This window comes from Erpetoichthys calabaricus, chromosome 18, assembly GCF_900747795.2.
Source record: "Erpetoichthys calabaricus chromosome 18, fErpCal1.3, whole genome shotgun sequence".
In the NCBI taxonomy this organism is placed as follows: Eukaryota; Metazoa; Chordata; class Cladistia; order Polypteriformes; family Polypteridae; genus Erpetoichthys; species Erpetoichthys calabaricus.
Window position 1 is genome coordinate 12,795,909 of NC_041411.2, and position 24,753 is coordinate 12,820,661.

General features: G+C 45.0%; 1 protein-coding gene across 1 annotated transcript in view; it reads left to right on the forward strand.

The window, feature by feature from the left end:
• The window catches only part of vps37ba (VPS37B subunit of ESCRT-I a), a 51,870-nt gene that overhangs the window by 20,885 nt on the left and 6,232 nt on the right, over positions 1–24,753 (forward strand). Inside the window, exon 2 of the mRNA XM_051921109.1 lies at positions 16,336–16,507. Coding sequence (XP_051777069.1) covers positions 16,336–16,507 — 172 coding nt within the window. The remainder of the gene's footprint in view (positions 1–16,335; positions 16,508–24,753) is intronic.

Consider the following 24,753-nt stretch of genomic DNA (forward strand, 5'->3'; position numbering starts at 1 on the left):
CCTCTTCAAGCACAGACAAAGTTGATTCACCTGGCTCATTCACAAATGGGTCACAGATCCATTCCTTCCCATTTGGGGGTCTGTTGTGGTTGGGAATAATGCTCAAACTCTATTGAAAGCTGAGATAGGTGATCATACACCAGCTGGGAGAAAGAAGGCCCTGGTTTGGTATCTTTAACAACCTCTGCTAACGTTTGAAACATATCAAAAATCCTAATGTTCACTTGTCGGCCCCATAAATTAAATTGGCTTTGAATGCAGCCACTTTATCTACCAACTTGAACAACGGGTATCTTGTGCCTCGTGTGCTGCTGCTCCATTGCCGCCTCAGATTTTCCTCCTCAGGCTCCTCCAGCACCCCTCCAGCCTGGCTGTATACTGAGTCTGCAGAGTGGGTAAAGGTAGTGTGCCCAATAGTGCCTGTATGCCTGTAGTGCAAATACCTGTAGTATGTGCTCATATCTCTCCTCAGCTCGTGTCTCCCTTGGCTCGATCTCTCTCAACTCGGTCTCTCAACTTGGTCTCTTTTTCCTCAGCTCATATCTCTCAGCTTGGTCTCCTTTCTCTGTGCAGCTGCAAAGCCCCACCTGCCCACCTAGCATTCTGAAAAGTGTCCTTTTTGAAGGGGGCAGCCATTTTGCTGTAGCCCTTCACTGAGCGAGTGTCCGGGCCGCGGATAACATAGTCCTGGGACGCTGCCTGGTAGTGTATGGGGGGAGACAGTAACTTGAATATACGGTAAAACATCAATTATCCGTTAGGGGTCGGGACAGAGGCCATGATGGATAAGAGAAAAGATGGATAACGGAACAGATACTTTAAAATTGATATGCAGTAGATTCGTTTAATGAATAGTCATTTATTTACAAAACAAAGCCATATTAACAAAATCGATTCATATAATATTGTAACAACCAGCGCAATAAGTAAATACAACACAGAGGTACTGGAGTTTTCCATGTTTTACTTGCAGTTGGTGTTCCATAACAGAGGGTGCTGTCTTGTGCGCCGTGTTATCTGGGTTACGGAGCACACCTCTAAGACAATATAAGAAAGCTTTTCATCTCCTGCCACTCCTATTCTGCCTTTCTCCATACCACAAACACTCCTGCTCGTTGTCTCCTGACTCCCTACTCAAACTTTCCTTCCATTTTCTCCTAACTTCTCCTGTCCGCCTCTTAGAGAACAGAAGCCCCTCGCCCGGTGCCATCACTTACACCATTCACTCCACCGTTTCTGCTCCAGCACAGTGCATCACATGCTGCCTGCACAAATGAAACCTAATATAGCAGAGTTTACAAAGAACATAACCGTGGCGCTTGTTGTCCATCACAGTACGTGATATGTAGAAGGAAGTGTGCTGCATGGAGCTGGCAGTCAAGCAAGTTGAGCTAAATCTCGGCTCTTGGCCTTGATGCCTTCCTCTAAGGGAGTTTGTGACATCCCCACACGTGAACTGGATTCACTATGGTGTCATGCAGGTCCTCGCCTGTGACCTCCTCCGTGCTGAGTTGCTCCCTTCTCTGACGTGGGAGAGACAGAGAGAGAGATCGGGCTCGTCTGTTTTGTTAGGCCTTGCTGCACTGATGCCACTTTGTCATCCTTGCTCTTTTGACTGTACTCGGGCATGTGGTGCCAGTGCTCGTGGCTTAGTGAATTACAGGCATGGTGCCGGACAACTTCATAATTAGTGCAAAACAAATGTTGTGGGCGGTAGAAGCCATTGGTTGGTTTGGTGCCACACCTCTGCCTGCAACCACACAGTTAAACTGGTGCCAGGGGGTCTGGGCCTGCTGTTTTTACGGAACTGCGATGAGCGCACTTCACTTTCACCTTCTGGCGTCCCCTAAACTGCGTTGTTTCAGGAAACTGGTTAGTTGTTAACAACCCGCAGAACTCTTGACAGAAGTAACGGCAGATTTCTTCATTTGTGAGTTTTACTTGTCATGCATTCCAAAAGCATCACAGAGCATGTGTTGAATTGCGCGATTTTCTTTATTTTTCTGATAAACAAACCTGCATATTTAACACACACGTCCTCCTCGCTCTTCATCAGCGGGGCCTGAAGGACCAAATGTAGCACATGGCCAGTATTTTTTTATAGATGGTGTTTCCCCTTCTTGTCTCTTTGTTTCATTTTGACTAACCAGGCGTTGCCAAAGGTTTGAAGTGTGCCACTGTGATCTGTGATGTTCATTCCATACACATTATTTGATTTAAAACGGGTAATTGAGGCCATAATAAATACTATTACACTACCGCCTGACGGGGAAATGGGGAGAGCCCAGTGGAGCCTAATAAAGTGCTGATGTTTGGCGATGGCCTGGGGCCACTCTCTGCTGTTGAGAATGAATGCCATGTTTGGAAATTGCATGCTCTTATTTTGGGAGCCTTGGACTGTTTATACTCGACGCTCCGAACACTTCTGCAGCGTGGCTGCCACGCCTTCCTGTTTGACATGTCATTGGAAATGAATGCAAGTTGCAGTGGCAGCAAGCATTTGGGTGGCACGTGTGTTCAAGCATCTCTACAGTGACGGACACGCCTGTCAGGACAGCTGGCATCAAATTGCCTCCTCTTTGAAGGTGGATGTGGTAACGTGTAAAACAAATTTGCGAGAAACACGTCCATGTGAATCGTGAAAGTGTCTGAGAAAAGAAGTGAGGATTCAGCTGTTGTGACGACAAGTCGCATTGCAGCTCCAACAGGATTGACGTGCGTGTTCTGATGTCTGATGAACTGTTTGATGCGGTGAAGCAAGTTCTCCAACTTAAATGCTGACATGCGAGTGTATTTGTGGTGCCTTTCTTCATCAATTTCTCACAAAGGCAATACAAGCGTCGCATATTCCCCGTCATAATGACGTGATACGTTTAAAGGTCTCGCCATCTTCTGTGTCGCTGCTGTACTTTCGTAACAGCGTCTCACACTGCCACCTGGTGGAATCCTCCAGATTTACAAGTGTAGTCCGTACATTGCTTGTGTAGTAGTGGTGTCCTCAAATGTACACCTCGCAGAGCGTCAAGTATATCCCAGCCCTAAAAAGTATAAAGCTTCTGGCAATTGCCTTGAACACCAACAGGGCGGATGTAATTCATCACTGCAGCCTGTAACTTGGAAACCTGCGTCCTGCACTCTCCCTCGAAGTGGACCAGAGCCGACTGCATCACGCTTTTCGCCCGTAGTTCTCCTTCGAATGTTGTATTATTGTGAGTGTCCAGTCGATAGTAAATGAGGCCTGTTCTTTCTTTAGTGTTGTATTTTTCTTTCTTCATCTTGGAATCCCCGCCATACCACTAGAGTACAGGTGTCCAGCTCCCGTCCTGGTGGGCCGATGTGGCTGCAGGTTTTCATTCTAACCCTTTTCCTAATCGGTGACCAGTTTTCATTGCTAATTAACTCCTTTTCCCTTCATTTTAATAGCCCTGTTTTTAAGGACTCTGTCCTCTGAAATGATTTGTTTCTTCATTAAATGGCAGCCAATCAGAAATGAGACGTGAAACGAGCCGACCGATGACCATCTAAACTGGAATGTCAAACTCTGGCCAGTTTCTTAGTGAACAGCTCTTCCTGCTGTTAATTAAAGCCGTTATTGAATATCAGGACTTGCTGCTGCTCACATTTTGCCACAGCAGACTGTTGATTTTCTGTTTTTTGCTAAGACCATCGTCAAGATGTTGTGGTGACCTGAGCAGACCAACATGACCGAGACCTTCACCTTTCTTTCTTTTCAGGTTAGCTGGTCATGTGGCAGCTTGTTTTGGTGTCTCAAGAAACAACTAAGGGGTCTGAGTCACGTCAAGTAAAATGAAGGCAAAACAAGTTAACAGCAAAAATGGCTCACTAATTAGAATAAAAACCTGCAGCCACTGCGGCCCACCAGGACCGGAGTTGGACACCCCCTGCACTATTTTATAATGTGCTAATCATTCCCCGTGGCTCCGCCCATATAGCAGTGAAACAGGACAGAGAGGAGAGCCCTGCCCGGCCCACCACTCCTGATGTCACGCTTCCCTCGGCCCGCAGCCTCTGTCTCTCGGATTAGCGTGAATATGTCGCTCCTGCAAGCAAACTAGGATTCTTAGCACGATGAGAGAAGTCGCAAGATCAACGGAATGTTCAAGCAAATTACAGAAAAAAATCCGTGAAGTGGTTCTCTCGTGAAAGCGGACAGACATACAGACAGACGTTGGATTTTATATTAAAATAGAGAGAGAGAGTTGAGCAGAGACTTTTGGTTGAGTAAAAGCTGCAGTCTCTAATACACATATTCCTAGGGAGGGTGCGCCCCCTGCTGGATACACAAGGCTTATTTCTTTGTCTTTTTTTGGTTCTTTTTATTTATTTACATGTACCCCCCAGGGGTCGACTTCACCCTTGGCTGCGTTTTTAGATTTTAAAGGAGAACAGAGGCCAGGTAGGCAGGCGAATGCTACAAATTTCAGTCCGTCTTTCCTTGTGTCTTAGAGGGAGCTCATCCCAGTTGTGGCAGTGCCCCGGATGCTGCTGTGACAAGGGGTCTGCGGGTGAGGCATTGTGGTCACCACCGAAGGCGTGGGCCTAAACTGGTGACTGCCGGGGACTTCTTTATGCACAGCATGGTTATTTATGGCAGTGGTTTTCAGCCTCATTCTTTCTGGTGGTTTTCTTCCCAAACGATTTCTTAATTAGAAGTCCATCCATGCTGTTAATTACGTAGCGTGTCCCGCCTGTTGATCTTCAGTCTCCCACAGTACGCGTTTTACTCCTTTGAACAAGTTCTGCTCTTTGCAGTCGCAGCGTTTATCAAGTACAAGTCTTTTATTCTTTTTTAGCTCACTGCTGAGTAAGATTAGCAGCGCTTCCTTGATGTGTTACACCCGTACCCAGTTGGCAGTGAGCTGGCACTGATGCAAATAAAGCAACAGTCTGGTGACATTTGCACCCGGGCGGGTGTTCACACCACCTTGGCTATATAATCAGGTCTAGAAGTATTTGGACATTGACACCATTTTTCATAATTTTGGCTCTGTATGCCACCACAGTGGACTTGAAATGAAGAAATCGTTACGAGATTCAAGTGTAGACTTTCAGCTTTGATTCGAGGGGTTTAACGAAAAATATTGAATGGGCTTTTCAGAAAAGACATTTTTATATGTGGTGCCCCTATTTTCAGGGGCTCAGAAGTATTTGGACAAACTAACGTAACCATAAATATAATGATCCTTTTTAAAATTAGGTTGAGAATCATTTCCAGTCAATGACTGCCTGATGTCTGAACCCATGGCCATCTCCAATGGCTGCGTTTTCAGCTTAGTGATGCTTTGCCAGGCCTTTAGTGCAGCTGTGTTCACGTGCATCTTGTTCATTGGACTTTTTGTCATCAGTTTTGTCTTCAGCAAGTGAACTGCATGTCCAGCTGGGTTGAGGTCAGTTGACTGAGTTGGCCATTGAAGAATATTCCACTGTTTTGTGCTGAAAAACGGTAAGTTCTGGCTGCACTGTTAAGCATTGTCCTATCAGTTTTGCAGCATTTGGCTGAATTTGAGCAAACAGTATAGCCTATAAACTTCAGAATTCATCCTGCTTCTTCTGCTAGCAGTCATATTATCAATAAACATCAGTGACTGACTACCATTCACAACCATGCATTGCCTCCACCATGTTTCACAGATGATGTGGTATTCATTGGGTCATGAGTCGTTTCTTCTCTTCTCCATACTCTTCTCAATCCAGCATTCTGGTATATATTGATCTTGATCTCTGAAAAGGTTTTCTGGCAAAGTCTAATCTGACCTTCCTATGTTTCAGGTTGACCAGTGGTTTGCACCTTGTGGTAAACCCTCTGTCTTTACTTTCATGAAGTCTCCTCTTGACTGTATGCTATGGCAATGATAGCCAAACCAAGAATACTCTCCAGGAGGTAGACCTAAATGTTGTGTCACCAAAGACAGAATTCTGCAATCATCCAGCACAGTTGTCTCCTGTGGCTTTCTAGACCTTCTGGTGTTGCTGAGCTCACCGGTGTGTTCTTTCTCTTTACGATTCTACCAGATGGTTGATTTGACCACTCCTGGTGTTTCGGTGATCTCTCTAAAGAGTTTGTTTTGTTTTTTTCTGCCTAATGGTGGACTATAAACATGAGGAAGTTGTTATTTGCATAGAGAACCACAGACAAATGGAGTAAGTGACCAAGTAGTGTGGTAGGCAGTAGGACTTTAGGGACCTTCAAAACGCGACTTGATGTTGTTTTTAGGATAGGAGTGGTGAGGTGTGTTGGGCTGAATGGCCTGTTCTCGTATCGTTTGTCCTCCTGTTTTAACTTGCATGGGCTCTTTGGACCTCATGTTGAGAATTCACAGTGACGGCCTCCAAGTGCAAATTCCACACTTGGAATCAACTCCAGACCTGCTTAATAGTTATCGAAATAATGAGGGGCCTGCTCCCACCTGGCTATGGAACGGCTTCTCAAATGTCCCTGAAAATACGGGGGGGTGGGGGGGTCCATGTGTAAAAATGGCCGTCTTTTTTTAAACAGCTCATATGATATTTTTGGTAAACCCCTTGAATTAAAGCTGAAAGTCTACACTTGAATCTCGTAACGATTTCTTCATTTCATGTCCGTTGTGGTGGCATACAGAGCCGAAATTATGAAAATGGTGTCCATCCATCCATCCATCCACCCATTATCCAACCCGCTATATCCCAACTACAGGGTCACGGGGGGGTCTGCTGGAGCCAATCCCAGCCAACACAGGGCGCAAGGCAGGAAACAAACCCCAGGCAGGGCGCCCAAAAATACTTCGGGACCTGACTGTATTTGAGAGTTACACGAGGAGGCTGAAGTCGATGTTAACTCACTCAGATTTGAAATCAAATGAAAAACTGCGGCTTTGAACTGGACCAGGAAAGAAGAGGCTTTGATTTTTAGTAGTAAAAAACAGTGGAGGGCGATATTATATTAAAGTGCATTTGGACCAGAAATGTGTGTAAAAGCAAAATGACTTTCTGACTAGAGTTCATGACCTGACACTTACACTGATTTTTTAATAGATGCTGCAGTTCTGTTAACTGTGCTAAACGATTCAGCGATTTCTGTCCAGTCGGCGTATCCACGCGCACAGATAGAGTGATGTATGGAACCTGACCATCGAGAGGTGACCCCTCAAGCTCCTTCCTGTAGCTGTGTCTCATCTTTGATACTTTTAAACACGTTGTCAAACTTTGGTGATTTGGACGTTTTGTTTGATTGCTGGAGCGCCTTGTGTCTGTGGCAGGGGCCGCTGGGGTCTTGAGCGATGGGTGGATCTGTTGGGAAAGTACAAGTAGACCCTTCAACATGTATAATATTACAGACTGAGAGTAGGAATCATACAAACCCCCCCCAAAACAAAAAAAAAAATTTTAAAACTTCTGTGAGTTGAGCTGTTGCTCGTCTCCGGCCCCAAATCATCTGCATTCAGGGTAAGCGTTGCGTTATTTTGTAGGCAAGGACTTATTCTGAGGCTTTTCCTTCTTTCTCACTTGATGTCCTTGTAGTGTGTCCCTCCCGGTGGACTCGGCCCTTCAGGGGGCCTACTTGAAGGGTATCCCCCCTGTGCCTTTCTTCCCCTCGCTGCACTGCCTTTTTTGTAAATTGTCACAGTTGTCCTGTAAAAGTGACTCTCTGGGGTGTTTGAATTGGGGTTGTCCCTTTTATGAAGTGTGTGTGTCTCTCTCTAGGGTGGCACATGCATGTTGACTTTCTTCTTGATTTGCATACACATTTAAATATTCAAATTTGAAACTCGTTTTGTTACTTCTGCAAAGCATGGGCCGTATTGTGTTTCTGTTTTGCCGGCCATGACATTTGGATGTGTTTGTGGCTGGTGACGGGGTGTGCTCAAGTGCACATTTTACTGGTGACATGGTGTGTATGTGGAGCTCTTAATATTCATAGCAAATTAAACAGGTTTATGTGTGCAATATTCTGTGCATTGTGAATGTAGAAAATCAAGGCAGCATACTTGAGTGTCCACAAATTAGTCAGTCAGTCAGTCAGTCATTGTCCAACCCGCTATATCCTAACACAGGGTCATGGGGTCTGCTGGAGCCAATCCCAGCCAACACAGGGCGCAAGGCAGGAACAAACCTCGGGCAGGGCGCCAGCCCACCGCAGGGCACACACACACAAGGGACAATTACGGGTCGCCATTGCACCTAACCTGCATGTCTTTGGACCACGCAGACACAGAGACAACATGCAAACTCCACGCAGGGAGGACCCAGGAAGCGAACCCAGGTCTCCTTTCTACCACTGCGCCACCGTGCTGCCCATCCACAAAATAATGAAAAAAAGAATTCAAATTTAAAAAGTCCCCAGTGTTAAAGGGTATTCAAAGTGTGTGTGTGTGTTTGGGTTCCCTGGCATGCATGACACACACTGGCCAAAAAGTAAAAGGGCCGGCGTGGACTTGGTAAGGTGTTGGCGTCTCTCCATCCATGAAGAGTTTGTTTACGAGGTAAACGGAATCCTTGACTGCGTTTTAAAGGCTTTTTTTTTGCGTCCCAGAGGTCTTTATGCATAGGAGTTTGGGTGAAAACAGAGAGAGTTAGAAATCGCTGGCGTTCGCTGAATCTGACATTTGAAGTTTGCAATAATCTTCTGTTTTGGGGTGGAACGTTCTTAATTGTTAGCCAAAGACCTTCGCCTGGCAACTGGAAGAAATGCCACGTGAAGTCCATCTGCTGAGCCAACCACAATGTTTGATTATTGTGACCGATTTTTATCTCTGAGCTCCTAGTTCACCCCCTTGTTTATTTAGTGTAAATCTCTACAAACAAGTGTTTGTTTTTTGTCCAGCCTTCCCAATCCTTTGGTCAGTCTGTTGGTCTTCACAGATTGTGGCATCCTTTTCCTTTATGAACTTGCCAGGTCCATTTTGACATGATGGCATTGACATTTGTGTTATTTTCCAGTTTTGCTAAAAGCTTTGTAAACGTGGTTCGCCTGGCCCTCCGTGAGGTGATTATTGAAGATGTCACATGTCACTTGTGGCGCAGAGAGGATGTGCGGCGTTGGTCATAATGGCACTCCATTTTATTTGAATTCTGTGCTTTGCTGCCACTTTCAGGGGGTCCAGAGTGTGTCCTGTAACTGAGCTTGGCCTATTGATTAGATAAACTTTATTAATCCCGAAGGGAAGTAATTACTAGCTTGTTGATTTGGTGGTCCTCTATTGAAGTGATGTCACCAGCCCAGCCCACCACACAGTCCATCACAGAGGTAGAGGAGACATGAAGGATGTCACTACCCGCTTTAGCCTGCCTGCTCTGCCCTTTCTTCTCTAGTTCCTTTGTGCTCAGATCAGGCCAGCCTGTCATTGATGCGGACCCCCTGGTTTATTTAAATGTGGACACTCTGGCAGCCAACGCTTCCCGTTGCAGTATCTGGGGCATGGCAGGAGGATCCTTGAAAGGACTGTCCACCATTCTGTTATGCAAGTTGTGGTCTCCATTGTCTGTGATGCACCTCTTTGGGGTGCTGGAGAGTAACCGAGCACAGAGAGAAAAGCCAAGCAGATGGAAGTGGTTGGGCTGGAATCTTCAGAGTGAATTATGTGTGTGTTTTGCTGTGCTGCATATTAGATCCGTTTGTGTAACTGTTGGTTTGTGGCCACGATGCAGCATTCAGCCTGACATCTGTCCTCCGCCAATTTCCTCTGCTGCGTGGAGGTGATAATGCGACATTTTATTGATGGCATTTTATTTTTATCGCCCTTCGTGTCCAGCGCTTTTCTTGAAACATTTCTTGCCGGTAAGCAGCGTTCTAAAGCCATGTAGTCGCGGCAGATTGAAGCTTTTGATCAACTGGCATTCACGCTGCATGCGTAAGAGAAGTCAAGTGTGGTACCACATGTCGCACATCTCTAATTAAATTCATATGAAAATTTAAAGCTGACATTGCCGTCTTCACAATGGGGACATTGTACGCGTTCAGATAACAGGTTCAGTTTCGTGCTAATTATAGCGCGGTGGATTTGACGCATTTTGTTTCTTTCCCTCTGGCTTTGTTGCCTCCTTGTCTAAAATAATGTGATGTATTTTAAAACCGCAGTTGCTAGTCATGTGTTAAAGCCTCAGTGTTCCGTTCGAAAAATGGGTCTTATCTGTACATATTTCTGTCTGGACCGTGCACTGTCATCTTCCGAGCTGTGCCCCTTGTAAAGACTCCCTAGGCCTGTGGTTCTTGAGCAAATCTGTGTGGTTTGTCTCAGATTTGAGATGCTGCGCTAGTCTGATGGCCGTCTCGGTTCATTAGAAGTATGTCGAGATGGGAGCCTCGGTGTCCTGCATCATAGATGATTGTGGCATTGAAGTCAGACCTGGCGAGTCCAGAATTCTCTCCTTCAACGTGTATTATCATAGTATTTCCCTCTACTTGCCCTTTACCTGTTTTCTTCAAGGGTAAGTGTACTCGTCAGGTTCGTTATCGGGTTGGTCTACTGTTGCACTTTAAAATGAACACACACACACATAGATAAACACACACACAGACCCTAACTACAACAGTGCCCTATGAATGACACACACACGCTGATTAACCCTTTGCACTTTATACCACACATCAGCCTGTCACTCAGCACTTCAAGAGACTTACTTATTATCGGCACGAACAACATACGATGTTTTAATGATATCTCAGACCAATGTCGTCTTTGTCTGTCCCTCTTCTTCTCCTCCTTCTGTTCTCTTTCTCCTCCTTCTCCCCCTGCTCCTCTTCCAAACCAAGGCATATTTATTATGAAATATCATGCCTTGGTTACACAACACATGAACCTGATTGGCTGGCTGTCAATGTGATTGATGAATTTTGCTCAAACTCTTTCCCAGATAATAAAGTTCTTTGATATTGCCTGTTTCCCTTTCCCAGGCCATAAATCCCAGATGTCCATCCATAAAGTAATCAATAGCCTGGGGTGTCAGCAGAGCATCCTTTCCCAGGTTGTAAAATAATTGAGCCCCAGAATGTCTTCCTTTCAATGTAGGAAACAGCTGTTTGAAAGTGAGGTGTGACAAAACCTGCTTTGATCTGTCTTAGTTCATCTGTTGTCTTGTCTCGAACAAAATATAATGGAAACCAAAATGTACAGATTTTATACACCATAACACATGCAAAACCTCAACAGAGCCTCATGAATGACACACACACAGCTGGTTAACTTCTAGCACTTTAAACCACACAAGTGCTTTAGGAATAACACAGCCTGTCACTCTCTCAGCACTTCAAGAGACTTACTTATTATCGGCACGAACAACATACTATGTTTTAATGATATCTCAGACTTAAATGTTACTTTTGGTCTACAAGAATACATTTAAACATACAAAGACTCAGCACCCTTGACTGTAGGCCATTTATCAGCCAAGAATACCTTACTTTACGTCGTGTTCCCTACTGTTGGGTGGAACTCACACCCTCAGCCTTAATAAACCTTGCAGCACAGAGCGTATGGCAAACCTCCGGCCGCACCAGGTGCTCAAAGAAATCTAACTTATTACTTCCATCACTCTATAGACATTAAGACAAAGCATAGAAAGTTAAAAGCAGCGTGGTATTTATTACAGGAATAATAATAATACCACTGGAACAAAGAATAATAGAAAATAGGACTGATAGAAAAGTCTGGATATATATAATCTTTAGGAAAAGCTAAAGTAAAGGATAAATGTCACAGGCGGCTTGTGATCTGGCATTCGTAGTTGTTCATGATGCTTTTCTGATGACCAGATGGAAACAACTTCATGTTGATGTCGCTCTGTTCTCCTCTGTCTTCATCCCTTCTTCCTCCCTCCTTCCTTACTCACTATATCGCTCCTCAGACGAGGCATATTTATTCTAAAATTCTACTGGGGGGGGGGGTTTGCAAGATGTGATTGTTAGATATTCTGATTGGGTGGCTGTCACTGTGAAGAATTAATTCACTGCCCGTTTTCCGAAAGAATAAAACTTTGTTCTCTGAGGTGTCACTATGTCCATCCTTTCTCAGGTTATAAAATAATTGAGCCACCAGCATGTCTTCCTTTCTTTGTTGGAACAGCTGTTTTAAAAGTGAGCTACAACTGGGAAGAGGAAATACTTTGATTTGTCCTGAATGTAGTTCATCTGTTGTCTTGTCTTGAACAAAATATAATCTTTATTTGGATCTTGATCTTTGTTTGTCCACGAATTCATGTTCCCTTGACACTGCCTTGGTTGTTACTTTTCTTCACAAACACTGTCGATACCACTCTGTGTTTAGATCTGGCGTCGACACCGTGCTTTGTGTTTAGATCTGCCGTCGACACCTGCTTCGTTGTCGAGACTGTGGTTTTTTCTGTTTCTATTCACCGTCATTGGCAGCACTTCGTCCAAATCGAATGTTCACCCGCTTCTTGGAGTCGGCAGTCAGAGTATATAAGTCGGACACACTTCTGTGATTTTCCATCAGTTGGCGTTTGGAGTTCAAGAAAGAAACATTGGTTCTTCCTTACTCTTTGGATTGCCACAAAGCAACCTGCGAGATTGGAGAAAGGTTGAGGAGAGATTGTGAGAGGAAACGACAGGGTCGTGAAAACGAGACGGACTGTGAACGGAGAGAAGCAGAAATGCTCCTCCACCACCACATAATTACTATTCGGACAGTGATTCCGAGTAGGCCGTTCCTATCGAATCAATGTCCAAGGGTTTTGTTTTGTAATTTTGTTTCCCTTATAAAAAATCATAATGCTGTGCGACGAAGGGCCCAGTTCACGACTGGCAGCCGCGTTTAAACAGGGAGCCCTTCACAGACAACTTTAACATGCGCAACGTAGTTGTGCGCACATGGCTAGTGGAAATATAAACTAAAATGTACAGATTTTGTACCCCATAGCACAAGGTTTATCTGCTAAGGACGCCACTACAGATAGAAACCTTAATGGTTAAGAAGTCTGACATTAAGTTAACGTGATGTGTTCCGCGCCTTCAGGTGAACCTCAACCTGATATTAATAATTCACGTATGTGTTCTTGTACTCTTCAACAGCCGCCTCCTGCCACTTAGGATTTGACGTGTCTGTATAACCCTGTGAAACCACCATGAAAAATTAGACGGCTCCGGGCCGATGGCGGCCTGAATCTGTGCTCGCTGGTGAAAACACCGAAGCATGGTGAGTGAGACTGAGGATGTAACGATCCTGCTTGACGGAGTTCTGATCACAAATACCAAACTCCGATACCAATCTGCAGTTTTGCCTCATAGAGATTACGTTTTGTGTTCGTTTTCCATTGCTTGTTTACTTTATTTTCTCGTATATGAAGTATAGGGAAAGTCGTCCAAAAATCTGTCCTCGAGATTTTGATGAATCTTGACGTTTTAGACCTCCAATTTTTGGAATTATGTCTGTGCATCCGTCTGTGTATGTAAACACGATAACCTGAGTGCGCTTTCACTTGGGTCAACCAAGTTTTTTGTGCAAGTATTTGGTACAAAACGTAGATTTCTACCAACTTTTGGGCGATTTTCGTTAACTGGAAGTGGTACTTTTTTTATTCATGCAGCTGCAGAGTCCGATTTATTCAACTTTTATAATAATTGTTCAATATATTAATAATTTGATTTCAGTTGTTGTTGATGGTTCTCTAATGTATATAATATAAATATCATTCTCTTGGTTTACTCCTTGTTGTGATGTGAGATTTTGCATATAGCTTGATAAATATTCTGTATGTCTTTATTTGTAATTTAGGCAAAACAATGTAATTTAGTGTTACTTTGGTGAGAGGCATTCGTGTTTGCCCCCCCCTTAATGACTGAGTTTCTTTGAATTTTATGACAGAGTTGGTGGGGGGGTGCTTTAAACCAGTTTGGCGAGTGTTTCTCTGCTAAAGTCTTTCAACCCCCTGCAAGGAAGCCAGGTTACTTTAACATATGGTCTTGGGGGTGGCAGGTTTTAAGATGCTGTATTCCCCCATTGGTCTGAAGTATGGCTGTTTGGAATTGGCTTGGATCAGAAGCTTTTAAGTACCATGATGTCCTATTGGCTCTAGGGGTTGGACAGAGAATCTATAAATCTGCTTGTTCAACCACATTCTCTCTCTCTTACTAACATCTGAAAGAAGCATCTCTCTTACCAAACTGATGAAGACCATCACACCATGAACTGAAAGGACAACACAATGGAGACAACAGCTCGGCAGCCATATTGAGACAGGCATGCGGCCTGTTCTGAAGAAAGCTGAGCACCAATGATGCCTTAACTGAGACATTTTAAATAACTACAAGTCTGTGTGCCGCCTGAAACTACACATCAACATTTATCAGGTTGTATGGTTGCCAGTATTCAAATGTACTTTGCATATTGTTATTATTTATGAATATTAACAATAATACATTGTTTTATGTGTAACTTAATTCCTGCTTGCCTTTTTACTACACCTAATTGCCTACAGATATAGAAGGGAAGGTGGGGATAAGTTGTATACTATAATACCTTATAAACAGTGGTAAGTCTGGGAGATTAGGCATTCTGACACAGGCTACTTATTAATAATACAAAGGGGAAAGGAGAGCAATATATTACTCTACCAAGACAAAACACTCCTCAAATATCCATCCCCATATCTGAGTATACGAGAACATTTAGGGGAGACCACTCCTGAAATGCCCATCCACCCCCCCATCCAAGCACCCTGAGCCCCCCCCTATTTGTATGAGGGAGAGAATGGAGTCTGACCTGGCCATGATGTTCTCAACCTTAAAGGATAGGGGAAGACCTCTTACCCCCAGGACACTAGATGGCTGCCAACCGCATGGGTGTCCACAAGGCATACCAGGCATGCTCTGTTGGGTCCCGTTATATAGGAGATGAATAGTTGTGACTTGGCTGTATTAATAAAATATCCAGATACTCGCAATTACTACTTCATATATTTTTTTTATTTTATGTACAGTATAACTAGCTGTACCCTATTGCTTTGCCCACATAGTAATGAAACAGGACAAACTTAAAAAATCAATAGACATTGGCACTGTATCTGATTGTGTTCAGCTCTGACGGGGAAGTGTTCCCCGCGTGGGGAGAAAAGCACATGGCCGTGATATCTGTGGCAATCGGCAGCTACCCTCTAAAACACATGAAGCTCTGATCTCTTTCTCAAAAACGTCAAACGTTACCCCTTAACAATCTGTAGATGATAATGTCTGTTGAACAAACAAGTATCGCTAGCTAAGCGGAGGCAAGGTGCACTCCAGCACATGGCGAGACGTAGACTAACTCGAACAGATGCTGGCGAGTGAATGAGGAAGGCCCCGCCCCCCTGCTCTCGACCCACAGCCACGCTGTTGGATTTGTATAAATACGTCGGTACCGCAAGCGAACTCTGGTACTTAGCGCAATGAGAGAAGTCGCAAAATCAACCGGAAAGTTCAAGCAAATTATAGAAAACAACCCGATCTAAATCCGTTAAGTAATTGTCTCGTGAAAAGTGGACAGACATACAGAAAGAACGTGCTTGGACCACGAAATTTTTAAAACCGTTACTTAGCGAGCACCTATGGGCAAAGGGCAACCTACACTCCAAATGTCAAGTCCTCATGGTCCGGGAGATTTTGTGATGAGCGAGTCAATGGTATTTGTTTTTTATAAATATATAGAATTCAACTGAGAAAGAAGTCATCCCAAGAAAAATCCAGCTCTTTGGAAAAAACATGTATTTGTAAATCCTTTCTGATTGCAGCTGTACTCCATGTGAGGCCGTGAACTGGAGAGGGTTAGGACCCTGAGTGCCTTCTCATCGGTGGTGTGGTGCAATAGAAAACATGCCCTGTGTGTCTCTCCAAAATAATCCTGCTCTGCTTGGCCAGAATTCTCTTAAGAACGTTACCCCGGTCATCACCCACTTCCTCCTCCTCCTCCTCCTCCTCCTCCTGGATTTCTAAAAGAATAACAACTTAGAGTGGAAATGGAATTCAGACTGTGGTGCGGATGTGGAGGAGCCCCCATAAGGCTTCAAGATGTCAACATGATCGTTGGCTGTGAAGCCACAAAACCAATATTCCATTTCTTTGGTGTCTGTTTGCAGCGAGTACTGTTTTTTGGAGTTTAGCTCACAAGTTTTGTCCCATTGTTTGTGTCTCCTCCACTCTTTGCTTTCACAGAAAGGCAAGTCATGTGACGGCTCTATACACATTAGATCTTCATTCAGAGAGCTCTTCAACAATAAGAAGCCTGCCAAAGCTCACTTTTCCCGACCCTTCATGCATCAATAGTAAACCACATATAAATAAATGTCTGCTTCCAAATGGCGCCTGCTATTTCTGACATAATGGTGACTTTGGTGTTTTTGTTTTTTCAGGTACAAAATGTACAGCTGACAAAAGAGATGACCCTGGTGGGAAACCGCAGATTAGCAGAAGAAAACCTCCAGCACCAGCCCAAGCTGGACTGTCTGAAGATCCAACTCGTCAAGAGGTACCAGGAACTGCAGACGCTCTTCGAGTCCTACCAAATGAGGAAGGCGACACTAGGTAAGGGCTTGACTTGGCCCACCAGGCCTGTGCGTTCGTCTCGGCTGCTTCTGTCTGGCATATGACTGGCAGAATGACATACTGGGTGCTGCCAGCAGGAAACTACCACACTTAAAAAAGTAATAGCAGTGAATTACAAGAGTGTCCAGCGGCAGACCTCCACTGGCTTCCCCTTTGAGGAAGTTGTTGCTTTACGTTGTATGTTCGTGATAACATCTGGTTACTCTATGGTTATGTTTAGGGTTTGGGGAGGAGCATCTGACTCAAGTTAAGCAAGCCAGGTGACAAAAACCTGCCATTCGATTGGCTGTCCAGTGGCGGTACTGAATCGTGGTGCTGCAGTGTTGGGACCCTTCTCATTTATTTACTTTTACATTTCACTTTGTGTCAGTGTGTGGTCATTTGCTGGCTGCATAACTAGGACTTCTTTCTGGTTTCTCGCAGGCCGTGTTGATCGTATTTTAATGGTGGTGTGCTAGCGTGAGATATCCGATGGATTACTTTATTTTCTTCATGTTGTGTGACCACCACCTCAACCTCCAGCCAGTAAGAATTTGACGTTTTGATGTGTATGCCAGTGATTGGATAATTACATCGATAACTAGCGGTCTTTGCCCCATGCGCTTCACTCGCCAACCCCTGGACGGGCACTACACACTAGCCTCTTTGGGGTTCTGCCGCTCACGTATGTGGATGCGGATGTACAATTTAAACAAATTATTTTCATGGGAATTGTTACATGTGCATAATAGAAGTAAGTATTTTACATTACGGCGAGTGATTAACTATATTAAAAAATAGTAAAACATAATTGAAAGTACATTGTTTCATGTTGCGTAATACGATTTCGTTCTGTTTGGCTTTTAAATTTAACACACAAATACTTTTTAAACTTTCACTTTAACTGTAAAACTTCAGTAAAAACAATTTTTTTAATTAACTTTTCATCAATATCGCTTTGAATTTTGATTCGTGACAATGCAACATATTGCGTGAGTGAATATCGTTGTTTTCTCTCTAATAAATAAACCGACTTTTTCAAATGTTTGTGTCTCTGATTTGTTAATTGTCTTTGCAAAAGCTATTCTAATAGGAAGCTGTAGACGTTTTAATACGAATGGCATCTCAAGATCTCCTTTGGTGTCTCATGTTATCCCCCTGAAGATGGACCACATTACCTTTCTTGGATACATCCTTCTTCCATGCGGAGGAAGACCGGATGGTGTTAACAGTTGTAGATATTCTTTGGGATATTGTAAGTTGATGTTTTCACCTTCCGCACCATCACCACCAACTGTTTCAGCAGAGTCTGTTGATACGCATTTAACCAATTTGGCGTGTAACCGATCAACAATTTTCACGTTAATTCGTTTGACTTTGTTCTTGGTGCTAGGGTTGCCCGTGTACTCGTTTTTTATGTTGTTAACACTTGGTGATGAAATTCTTCAGTAAGATTTGAACATAATACGTTTTCTTTAATTGTGAACTTAAAGTGAGGAAAACGTTAAAATTTATAAGAGCTAAGAGAGCAGGAACTGTGTCTGTCAAAAGCATTCACACGAATGAGAGGTGAGAGGGCCGTGTGTGTGGTTGAATATGTTTGAGAGGAGGTCGTGATTTAAAAAAATCTCATGGCCAAAGTCTCGAGTCGCGGGACTTGAAAAAATCTTCCAAAAAGTCTCGTCGCGTCATGGGATTGTTTTATATAATGGAGAGATTTAGTTTAACGTGATGGTAAATATCACACATGTAGTGCTTACCTTCCATAAATGGTCGATCTGAGAGTATATTCATCTGAACAATGCTCAGTAAACCACTCCAGTCTTGCCTTATTATTGTTGTAGCTGCTGGTGAGGTAAACGGACCGCAGCACAAGATCCTGAGTGCAGTTGGATGGGAAGCGTAGTTTTTTGGGGTGGGCCGTAGTGCGCTGTAAGGCTAACACGAGGTGACTGCTGCGGTGTTTAATTCTGCACTTTAATGGATAAAATTTCTTTTGTTTTCTTTAATGTAAAAATGTTAATGCGTACAGAATTGCAATATTGAGTTACTTTCTATACTCTTTGTGGTACAGAGTTTGTATACTTTGGTTTGAATCAAAGTGATACGTTTTGAAGAAACCTCCATTTTGACTTACTGGTCACAGTTGTTCAGAGATCTCTCTCTGTCTCTAGTGGTGTCCTTCCCTTCCATACGTTCATTGAAGGGAAGAATGATGTCTGACCACTTTTTAAAAAAACTTTTATGGCTTGGGTGTCTCCATGTGAAGCATCTGGGTGACGACGGGCTGATATACGGAGAGGGGACCACGAGGAGCGACTTGGCCTAAATATCAGCTAGTCTTGTCCTAATGGAGGAAGAAATTGAGGGAGGAGATACAAAGATGGAAGGGGGTCCCATGGTGAATACAAAAGTCATGGCCAAGTGAAGGGTCCTGAAATGCCCTGGGTGTCTCCTAGTGGCGCAGTGGTAGCGCCTCCCCCTCACAGTAAGGAGATTCACATCCCGGGTCCTTTGAGTAGTAAGAAAAGCGCTATAGAAATGTAATGGAATTATTATTATGAGTGCAGTGTATAGAAAGTGTGCATGAGAGCCTGAATGGCCCACCAGATGGTGCAGGTTGCCCAGATGGTGACGCCGTTTTGGAGGACATGTTAAACTGAGCTACACATTCAGGCCCAGCAGTGAACCCTGAATGGAACGTTGAAGTCAAATCTCTATGGGGAGCTGAAAGGCAGCAAGATGTGGATGAGGACGTGTAAGTGACACAAAGCATGATGGGTAAGGACGTGCAGCACTGTGAAGCTGGGCCCTGACCAGCATGACTGTTAATGTGATTGGACTGGGAGTCAGCAGGAGGTGGCAGGCATTAAAAGTGTGCAGTAATAAGCGCACGTCCCACTCTCTTAACTCTGGCAGTAGGCAGTTTGCCCATAAAAGAGCGGCGAGAGTGACATGGATGAGGGTCTGCAGCCAAGGGTGACGCACAGCGGGGGCTCCTTACAGGTCTGGAGGATTAATGGAGACCTCACAGCTGAGAAGTACAAGCAGATTTTCATCCGTCACGCATCAGGGAGGTGGCTGATCAGGCCTGACCTCATATTCTGCAGCAGGACGGTGATGCCAAGCTCCTAAAGAGCCACGTTCAGTCAAAAGAACACGTGTCCTCTACAGAGCCCTGTCCTCGGTGTCATCGAAGCTGGCTGGGGTGGCATAGAGAGATGGCAAGCAGAGCGAGTGGGGAAGAAACCTGGTGACAAATGGCTGACTGTGAACCCGAGAGAATTTGACCCATTTGAATGGCAGAAACTGGTGACGCCACATGACGAGTTTGTTTTTTTCCTAAAAATCTGACGTTGTAATATTTCTGATGGTACCTTTGTGCCTGTGTGCAGCGCTTCTGTAGCTCTTGCTGCGACGCCGCTGGACAGTTAGTTTTGTGTCCCCTCTCACTTGCTGTGCCAGAGCTAAGGAGGGCAGTGCCAGTTGGTGCCACAGCTTGAACAGACTAAAACAACTCCCTCTGCACAGGCCTCACTAGGCAAGCACTCTGCGGAACAAACATGACGTGAGCCCACCCAAAAAAAGAGGTGTGGAGGTCTGGGTTAACATTAACCAGCCAGCCATTAGTTATTAATAGGCGAGTATCGGTGCAGAGTTCAAATCAATTTATGACTTGATGTTTCCAGGGACTTTGGCCTTTGGGATAATCTAGGAGGGCTTGTGCCAGGTTTACTTTGCCATTTAGGGCAGAAATGGTTTGAATTTGATTGATCAATAGAGCTTTGTTTGCCAGCAGCTCTTTAAATAAATAAATGTATACACACACACACACATTCTATCTATCTATCTATCTATCTATCTATCTATCTATCTATCTATCTATCTATCTATCTATCTATCTATCTGATTGTGAACACACACCAGTATGAAACTAAGACTAAGATGAAAGAAAACTTCTGACCTGGCAGTCGCAGTCAGGCGCTATACAGACGCCCTGCTGTCGGCCTTCTAGACGCCCCCCTTGTGTTTCTTGACCCACTTCTGCTGAGTGATTGGTTGGCTGGAAGTCCTCAGTGTTGGTGGTCACAGAGAGGATGAGCAACGTTGGTCATCATGGCACTCAGTTTTGTTTTCATTCCCTCCTATGCTATGACCTCCTGGGGGTCCAGAGAGTGTGTCCCGTAACTGAGCCTGCCCTTTTAATTAACTTGTTGATTTAGTGGTCCTCCATTAAAGTGATGGTACCAGACCAGCACAGAGTTGTAGAAGATGTGAAGGATGTCACTACCCACATTAAAGGAGCACAGTCTCCTAAGGGCTCTGCCCTTTCTCCTCTAGTTCCTCTGTGTTCTGAGACCACCCTAACCTGTCGCTGATGTGGACCCCCAAGTACTTGCAGTAGAGCAACACCTCCACTCTCTGAATAGCGGCCGGCTGTGGAGACACTGGTGCGACTGAAGTCGATGAGCACTTCCTCGGTTCTGCTGATGTTCAGTTGTTGTCCCTTCCTTCTTTCTGCACCAAGACCTGAAGTTCTCCCCCCCCGAATCTCCCCCCCTCCGTCTCATCCCCCCCCCCCGATGATGTCTTCATTTTCTAGTACACGCTTAGTTCTTTGCATTAAGGTGACGGTTTTCTACTGCGCATCTCGTGCTGTGTACAGAGAACCGTGAACTCCTCACAGGTCTGACCAACATGCGGTGTGCCCCCATGATAAGAATTTAAGAGACCACACAAGTCCGATCACCTGTCTCGACTTCCTTTACCTGAAACCTTGCAGGGGGGGTTGGGGTAAACCCTGAGATAATTTATAGGTCTGGTGGGTGGGACGATGAATACCAAAGTCCACTTCAGTCTGCTCTACGTGTACTGACCCCCTCAGTGACCTTAGCAGAGCCCACCCAGTCGAGCTTGAAGGAGTATCCTCCAGCTTCACAGTCCGCGGCCCCCTTTCTCAGGCCCAGGCACTTTGTTTGTATTTCTGTGCTTTGCTCGGCTCTACTCCACCTACCCACCTGGGCTGCCGTGAATTCCTCTCCACACATTTTTTGTTGTTGGTTTTTCTTGTTGGGCAGGAGGTTTGAGTAGCCATTGCGCTGGAACTTGGAAACAAAATTTGTGGAGTCCCTTGGATGATGATGTCTGTGATCTGTGAAGATTATTAATGATGATTACTCTAAATCTTTGATGAGGTGGCCGCATGTCCAGGTCTGTTCCTGCTGTTTGTCCCGATGCTGACACTTTAAGATTTGTTACTCCATCTGTGTGCTGGGACGGGCCAACTGAGGTGATCTCTTTTATTCATTTCATTTTTTTGGGTGAAGCCCACTTGTTTTAGAGCTCCATTTCAGAGGTGGGCAGCACAGGGTTGTAGGAGAGGACCAGCGTGCCACTGTTTCCTCAAACCAGGTGTCCATCTTTACAAGTGAGGAAACCAGTGCAGTGGGAGTGGATGTTGAAGTGGTTGATATATCCATCCATCGTCTATCGCTTCTCCAGGTCGCAGAGGCAGCGGTCTACACAAAGTTCCCCAAGCGTCCCTTTTCCTCACCAGCTCCAGCATCTCCTTCAGGGGGGCGGGGGATACAGAGGCATTTCCAGGCCAGCTGGGAAATATAATCTGTCCATTGTGTCCTGGGTCTGCCTGGTGGTCTCCTCCCAGTTGGTTAAACCACCTCAGCTGACTCTTTTTAGTGCAGAGAAGCAGCGGCCCCCCTCTGAGCTCCTCACCGACATCACTAATCATCATGAGCCTGGACCCTTTGCCAAGGAGGCTCGTTCTCGTGGTCTAGTCCTTTCAGTCGTGACCAAAGGTGAGGGTCACAAAGTGCATCAACCAGGAAATCGAGAGTTTTGCCTTTCAGCTCCGTTGTCTTCACCACAACTGACGCACGTCCGATCCACCTGTCAATCTCGTGGTCCCATTTACCCCTCACTAAACACTCCTACACTTGAGGTAGACAGATAGATAGATAGATAGATAGATACTTTATTAATCCCAAGGGGAAATTCACATACTCCAGCAGCAGCATACTGATACAAAAAAAACAATATTAAATTAAAGAGTAATAAAAATGTAGGTAAAAACAGACAATAACTTTGAATAATGTTAACGTTTAAAAGGGTGGAATTGAAGAGTCGCATAGTTTGGGGGAGGAACGATCTCCTCAGTCTGTCAGTGGAGCAGGACGGTGACAGCAGTCTGTCGCTGAAGCTGCTCTTCTGTCTGGAGATGATACTATTTAGTGGATGCAGTGGATTCTCCATAATTGATAGGAGCCTGCTGAGCGCCCTTCGCTCTGCCACAGATGTTAAACTGTCCAGCTCTGTGCCTACAATAGAGCCTGCCTTCCTCACCAGTTTGTCCAGGCGTGAGGCGTCTTTCTTCTTTATGCTGCCTCCCCAGCACACCACCGCGTAGAAGAGGGCGCTCACCACAACTGTCTGATAGAACATCTGCAGCATCTTATTGCAGATGTTGAAGGACGCCAGGCTTCTAAGGAAGTATAACCGGCTCTGTCCTTTCTTACACAGCGCATCAGTATTGGCAGTCCAGTCTAATTTATCATCCAGCTGCACTCCCAGGTATTTATAGGTCTGCACCATCTGCACACAGTCACCTCTGATGATCACGGGGTCCATGAGGGGTCTGGGCCTCCTAAAATCCACCACCAGCTCCTTGGTTTTGCTGGTGTTCAGGTGTAGGTGGTTTGAGTCGCACCATTTAACAAAGTCCTTGATGAGGTTCCTATACTCCTCCTCCTGCCCACTCCTGATGCAGCCCACGATAGCAGTGTCGTCAACCAAATTTTGCATGTGGCAGGACTCCGAGTTGTATTGGAAGTCCGATGTATATAGGCTGAACAGGACCGGAGAAAGTACAGTCCCTTGCGGCGCTCCTGTGTTGCTGACCACAATGTCAGACCTGCAGTTCCCGAGACGCCGTAATTTCCTGAGGTAGCACCGTGTAGAGGGCACTCCACTTTTTTCCAGCTGAGAACCCCGACCTCAGACTAAGATTATGTGGCACGTGTGAAAAGTATCAATGAAGCCAACTTGAAAAACGGTGTGGTGCCAGCATTTCCAGGTTTTTGGTATCGGAAGTAAACCTCCGCTCTTCTCTCAAATCCCCCAACCCCTTCTTTTGACTCTCGCTATTGCAGTGGTGTAAAAACGGCCATTTCATAGAGTTCCCAAAACTGGGATGCATTTGGGTCATTGTGGAGGTGAGGGAAGTTGGAGCCCCCCCACCCAAAGATGAGAGTGAGACTTTACTTGGGGTATTGTTGCTTCGACGTGACCAGGACTTAAAATGCAGTGGGGTGCAGTTGGGTTTAGGCTTTGGACTTCACAGCCTGAGGTTTTGGGTTCAAGTCCTGCTACTGACACTGTGACTCTCAGCAAGTCACATGACCGGCCTAGTGCTCCAATTGGAAAACCAGTTGGACCAAAATTTAAATGTCGTAAGTCGCCTTGGCTAAAGGAGTCGGCCAAATAAGTAAATGTCAGAGGCTTCATGAGGGGTGCAGGCCATCAGTAATGAGGGGGTTTTCTGAGTTTATCGGCCATTTGCTTTGGTTGCGGTATTGAGGGCCCAAACGGTGGTAGTCTGAGTTTTAGTTCCAGTCTAACGCTCCCTCCGACTGATTGTCGTCCTGAGTGCTCCCCACATGCCAGATGAGATTTTTTAAAATTGATGATAATAATAAAAATAATAATGTTACATTTATTGAGCGCCTTTCACAAACCCAAGGTCGCTTTACATACAGAGTAAAAAAAAAAAAAAACAAAAAACAATTACACAGATGACAAAAGTTTGTAAAAGAGGAAAGTTTTCAGTGCAGAAGTGCAGAAAGAGGAGCAAACTCGGAGACTTAGGAAGAAAGTTGCAGAGTTGAGGGGCTATGGCACTGAAGGACCTGCCTGTCCTCCCAAGGTGGAGAGTCTGGTGTGTGGGACAGTCAGGAGATGACTGCGCGAGGACCTGAGAGAGCGACAAGGAGTGTAAGGAGCTGAGTGACGTAGAGGGGGGGGGGCAAAGGTTATGGAGGGCTTTGAAGATGAGAAGCAGAATCTTGAATTTAATCCTTGATGGAACCGGTAAGCAGTGAAGCTGGGAGAGAACAGGGGAGATGTGAGCAAAACACTTTGTGTGGGTGAGGACTCTGGCTGTGGAGTTCTGAATGTCTTGTAGCTTCTGTGTAGATTGTGCAGGGAGGCCAGTGAAGAGGGATGACAGTCAT